Raw genomic sequence first — 6,000 nt, 5'->3', positions numbered from 1 at the left:
TTCACTCAGTCCACCGGCACCCGAGCCCAGACCGCGCAGGGTCCAGATGTCACGGGTCACGGTTTTGCAGTTACAAAACCTGAAAAAGCCCTCCACCGTTACCAAATTCTGCTGAAGGAATTTCAACGGAGCGCTCCCCCGTACCCCCCTCGTGAGGGGTGTAAGAGAGGGGAGGAGCGAAGAGCCAGCGGGGAGAGGGCGGGGCGAGGGTGGAGCGGCGCTTCGCACCAGGCGTCTGCAGAGCAGCCGGTTGGTCCAGTATGCGCTCCTAAGCTTTCTCTGGAGCGAAACACCGTCTATGCATGACGTTAAACCAGAGCAGTAGTGACACACGATCGGAATTAACTGTTTACATGAACAACGATCAGATCAACAATCGGCATAACACACCTATCTCGATCGGAAAGAAATTTTTAACAGAACGAGTCTGATCAGTATCTGATCATATACATATGCAGTATTTTAACCCTTGTGCAATCCTAGGCACTTTCACATTCTTCAATGATTTGTGATCTTCACTGGTGTCCATGGATTACATGAAATCTTTCCCCCCTTTATCCACCTATGTCATGGTAGGGAGAACACGTCAATGTAAGGGTGGGGTCATCTAAGGTAGCACAAGGGTTAAAATGCCCATCATTCATGTCTATGTCTAATGCACAATGCCCCCCTGTGGTTGCATTTTGCATTAGACATAGACATGAATGATGTAATAAAATGTCTGATAACAAAACCTTTTAACACGGCTGAACTAGGTGCATTGAAGACAAACTTCTTGAATAATGATGCTGATAAGAATTTTATTTGGAAATCAAACCACAGATTTACAAATGGTCACACAGAAAAAGCGCCACACTCAGAAGTGCTCTAGCCAGTGTTAGTGTTTATTCATTAGTTGACAGTCTGGTAAGGTTAGTTACACAACTGAGTTGTTAGTTTCACAACAGAATTAGGACAAATGCAACACTCAGTATATTTCCTTTATCCTAAATAAACAGCCTTTGGCTGGAACAGTTGAAGACTGCAAGCTGCTCCAACATAACATTTACATTGTGTATTAGTTTGCTTTATAATGCTTAGGCTTTGCAGGTTACAGATGTACAAACCTCGAGTGTTTATTGGCAAGTACAGTGAAGGAAAAAATTGCTGGTACCCCTCAGTTAAAGAAAGAAAGTCCACAATGCTCACTGAAATGACTTGAAACGTTCAAAATTAACAATGAATTAAAATTTATTGAAAAATAAGTCATCAAAATCAGCCATTACTTTTGAGTTGTTGATTAACAGAATTATTAAAAAAACAAACTAATGAAATAGAGCTGGACAAAAATGATGGTACCTCCATAAAAGACTGAGAACTAATTGCCCAGGGGGTCATGATGAACTCAGGTATGTCCTTTAATTGACATCACAGCTGTTTTCAAACCCATAATCAGTCAGTCTGCCTATTTAAAGGGAGACAAATAGTCACGTTGCTGTTTGGTGAAAAGGCGTGGACCACACTTAACATGGACAACAGAAAGCCAAGGAGAGAATTGTCCCAGGACATTAGAAACATTATAGACAAACCTCGTAAAGGTAAAGGCTATAAAACCATCTCTAAGCAGCTTGAAGTTCCTGTGACCACAGTGGCACATATTATTCAGAAGTTTAAGACCCACGGGACAGTAGCCAACCTCCCTGGACGATGGAAGAGGAGAATTGATGACAAATTGAGGAGACGGATAGTTGGAACTTTATCCAAAGAGCCCAGAACAACCTCCAAAGACATTAAAGGTGAACTCCTAGATCAAGGTACATCAGTGTCAGATCGCACCATTCCTCGTTGTTTGAGCCAGAGTGGACTTCATGGGAGACGACCAAGGAGGACACCACTGTTGAAAGGAAATCAGAAAAAAGCCAGACTGGAATTTGCAAAAATGCAAGTTGACGAGCCACAAAGCTTTTGGGAAATGTTCTTTGGACAGATGAGACAAAACTGGAGCTTTTTGGTAAGGCACATCAGCTCTATGTTGGTAGACTCAAAAATGAAGCATCCAACCAAAAGAACACTGTCCCTACTGTGAAACATGGAAGAGGCTCAGTTCTGTTTTGGGGCTGCTTTGCTGCATCTGCCACAGGGTGTCTTGAAGTTGTGCAAGGTCAAATGAAATCTCAAGACTGTCAAGGCATTCTGGATAGAAATGTGCTGCCTAGTGTCAGAAAGCTTGGTCTCAGTCGCAGGTCATGGGTCTTCCAACAGGACAACGATCCAAAACACACAGCCAAAACCCCCAAGAATGGCTCAGAGAAAAGCGTTGGACTATTCTGAAGTGGCCTCTATGAGCCCAGATCTGAATCCCATTGAACATCTGTGGAAGGAGCTGAAACATGCCATTTGGGGAAGACACCATCAAACCTGAGACAACTGGAGCAGTTTGCTCATGAGGAGTGGGCCAGAATACCTGTGGACAGGTGCAGAAGGCTCATTGACAAATACAGAAACCGTTTCATTGCAGTGATTGCCTCAAAAGGTTGTGCAACAAAACATTAAGTTATGGGTACCATCATTTTTGTCCAGCCCTATTTCATTAGTTTGTTTTTTAAAATACTTCTGTTAATTAACAACTCAAAAGTAATGGCTGATTTTGATTATTTAATTTTCAATAAATTTTAATTTATTGTTACTTTTGAACGTTTCAAGTCATTTCAGTGAGCATTGTGGACTTTCTTTCTTTTACTGAGGGGTACCAACAATTTTGTCCACCACTGTATGTATGACTGTGCACATTTACAAGAGGAGACAGAAATTCAGAAATCATCATTCATTTATTTTCTAATCACTACAGATAAATCCAGAGCAAAACTGGCATCTGATTCTAATTCTCTGTGACAATCTGCTAACTACTAGGTGACACATGAAAGGATACTTTTGGGGTCCAGCGTACACCACAAATGCAGCAGCAAAGGCCTACTTCAGTACACATCCAAGGTATCCGAAAGAAAATACAGTATGGCTATCTTATGAATAAAGACGTACAATAATCAAAAAAAGGAGTGACAACAGCAAAATTGTATTTACACTCTGAGAATCACAACATTTTGGCTCTCTATCCCCCTGCTGCCCTGCCGAGGTTCATTTTGCTACCAAGACCTAACCTCTCCATGATTCCATAGGCCTCATTCTATATCAGCTTTAGAGTTCTGAGTGGGCCACCATCCCTGAAAGTAGGATATAAAGTTATTTGAGGAATAACTGACTTGGCCTAAAACATTTTGGTGGTGACTTGCTCATCCACTTATACATTTAAGTAACTGTACCTCTGAAAGGTGAGGTCATACTCCAACAAGCCTTACAAGAAATTGTCCTCATGTCTGTAGGAGCTGTGGTATTTTTCATTAGATGTGACAAAACTAAGAGCAAGCAGCTGTGAAGTCCTCAAACAAGCAGCAAGAACTGGTTTGGGAATGAAGGAAAAAACAGACATCCTCTGTCTTACGGCCAGGCATGCCAAACAGGATGTCTAGTCTCTTGTAGGAAATTGCCCTGGTTACCAATGAAGACTACTTCACTGCTTTATTTTAGTTAGTTGTATTAAACATAAGTAAAAAATCGGAATGCCAACACACATCAGTTTTCTCTCATGCTGAGTTGAGACTGACAGTTGGAGGACCATCTTCTGATGCTGATGCTGGGATTCAACAAAGGGGATGAAGTTGCCCGTCATAATTTTTCATAAATATTCATGTGTTAGCCATCATTAGTTACACATTTCAAGACTTAAAATGAGCCAGAGGAGTGTTTTTTCTGACTTAATGTCTGGCCATTATTTTTGAATGAACCCTTGTTGATTCCTCTGTCAGGTTACTTTTCACCTAAATGTAGGATCTTTTCTGTTTGAAAGATTTTTATAGACCTACAAATTCACTTTAGGACAAGGTTCAGGAAAAGGTTTGTTTTCTCTGAGGTGTTGGCGGATACCTTCCCATCTTCTGGTGCGGGGATGGTTTGTGGAATGCCTCTAAAAAATTACTTTTGCTGACAGATGATCATTTGAGTGTTGACTTGATGTTATACTTAAGAGCAGAATCAGTACATTCAGGAACATTGAAGGTTGCAGACAAGTATAAGATGACGTGGACAAACTCCTTTCTGACTCCTTTGTTATATTTATTCTGACAGTTCATTCTTTCACTGAAATTCTGGCAGTTGTGTTGTTGGCATTGGGTTGTGTGTGTGTCTAGCTGGGCCGATTGAGGATGCTCGACATGGATGGAACAATGGGAAGAGGCGGAGCAGCATCGACAGGTGAGGCCGGGTCGGAGCTTTTAGAGCCGTGAGGGGCGGCTCCGCGGCCGCTGTACTGACCAATGAAGGAGCCGTCCTCATTGAACTGAATGTCAACACTGTCTCCGTATTCAGCCAAAGAGTCAACGCTCCCCAGTTTACTGTCCTCACACAGAGATGGCTGGCTGTCTGAACGCTTCTCATCTCCATCACTGAAAAATAACCCAAAAAAGAGAAAAGATTAATGATCTGTGTCATTTTAATGATCTTACAATCGTAGCAGCTTTCAAATGAATGATTGAAATGGTTGTAACCCTTGTGCTACCTTAGATGACCCCACCCTTACATTGACGTGTTCTCCCTACCATGACAAAGGTGGATAAAGGTGGAAAGATTTCATGTTATCCATGGACACCAGTGAAGATCACAAATCATTGAAGAAAAAAGGTTCAGAGCACTGTCTAGTGGGTCTAGATGACCCAACTCCCAATGTGAAAGTGCCTAGGATAGCACAAGGGTTAAGAGAATTTTTTTTATGTTTGTTTTTTTTTAAGTTAAACATTGGAGAGATAACAGAACCAGCTCTTTGTCTCTGTGAATTACTGACAAGACTTGCAGATATTTACATCACTGCTTTGCATTACAAGAACAATTTAAATGAGTTCCTGTTTTTCATTCATTCATTTTTTTCATTCATTTTCTATTCCATTTTGTCCCTTTTGGGGTCACGGGGCTGCTGGAGCCTATCCCGGCCACTTATGGGCAAAGGCAGGGGATGCCCTGGACTGGTCGCCAGTCAGTCGCAGGGTAGAATGTCCACAATCACACACCCATGCACACTCACACTCACGGACAATTTAGAGCTGCCAATTAACCTATGAAGCATGTTTTTGGACGGTGGGAGGAAGCTGGAGATCCTGGAGAGAGCTCACGCATGCACGGGGAGAACATGCAAACTCCACACAGAAAGGTCCCCCATTGATGCTGTTTTTCATGTCCCCCAGCTGGGACTTGAACCAGGGGTTTCTTGTTCTGAGTCAAGAGCGCTAACCACTGCACCACCGTGCAGCCCTTCCTGTTCCTGTTTTATTTTAAATTTGTATTTGAAGTGAAATGCAGAAAGTTTTTAGTTGTTATCTTGTAACTGTAGGGATTTGCTGCTTTTGTGATTTGTCTGGAGAGTCTGAAGAGGAAGACGGCTGCCAGTCCCACAGACCTTCAGGACTGTGTAGACCCGCAATGCTGGATTGAATAGGAAGGCCAGAATCCAGCATAGTGGATCTTAACAGACTGGATTCTGCCGTTCTTATTCAATCGCAGCCCGACCCACAAGTAGGTCGTGGTGCTTTGAAATAGATCCTGTTTTGTTCCAGGGTCTAATTCATTTCGCCAACATCCCACATGTACATCTCAGACTTCTGTCATCTGCAGAAACACTCAGATGACCTTACAGTTTGGGTGTGACAGAGATGAACAAGAGACTGTGTTAAGAGAAACAGTGGACCTCTATTGTGTTTAAAAAATGATCTGATATAGGTCAAAAGGAGATTAATGTTTGTTTGTTTTTTCAAAAGTGCAGTAATGTCAAATCCTATCTTATCTTAAACAAAAAGAATTGGGAACGATTGGAGAATAAACTCCTTGGAAATACATGGGTACCTTTTTGAAAATACCTTCAAAAAGGGACAAAGCAGAAGCTTAAAGCCTTAACAAACTATGGTGGAAGGATGGCTC

At 42.0% G+C, this 6,000-nt stretch overlaps 1 protein-coding gene across 2 annotated transcripts in view; it reads right to left on the bottom strand.

Moving 5' to 3' along the window:
• Positions 1 to 779: 779 nt before the first annotated feature.
• Positions 780 to 6,000, bottom strand: part of LOC101164215 (neural cell adhesion molecule L1.1) — a 52,771-nt gene continuing 47,550 nt past the window's right edge. For both annotated transcript variants that reach the window (XM_023957039.2, XM_023957040.2), the window contains one exon: positions 780 to 4,478. In XM_023957039.2, the coding sequence (XP_023812807.1) occupies positions 4,220 to 4,478 (259 nt within the window). In that variant the 3' untranslated portion in view covers positions 780 to 4,219. The remainder of the gene's footprint in view (positions 4,479 to 6,000) is intronic.

Source organism: Oryzias latipes, chromosome 7, assembly GCF_053564925.1.
Source record: "Oryzias latipes strain Hd-rR chromosome 7, Olatipes_Hd-rR_3.1".
Taxonomy (NCBI): Eukaryota; Metazoa; Chordata; class Actinopteri; order Beloniformes; family Adrianichthyidae; genus Oryzias; species Oryzias latipes.
This window is presented reverse-complemented; position numbering and strand designations above follow the sequence as displayed.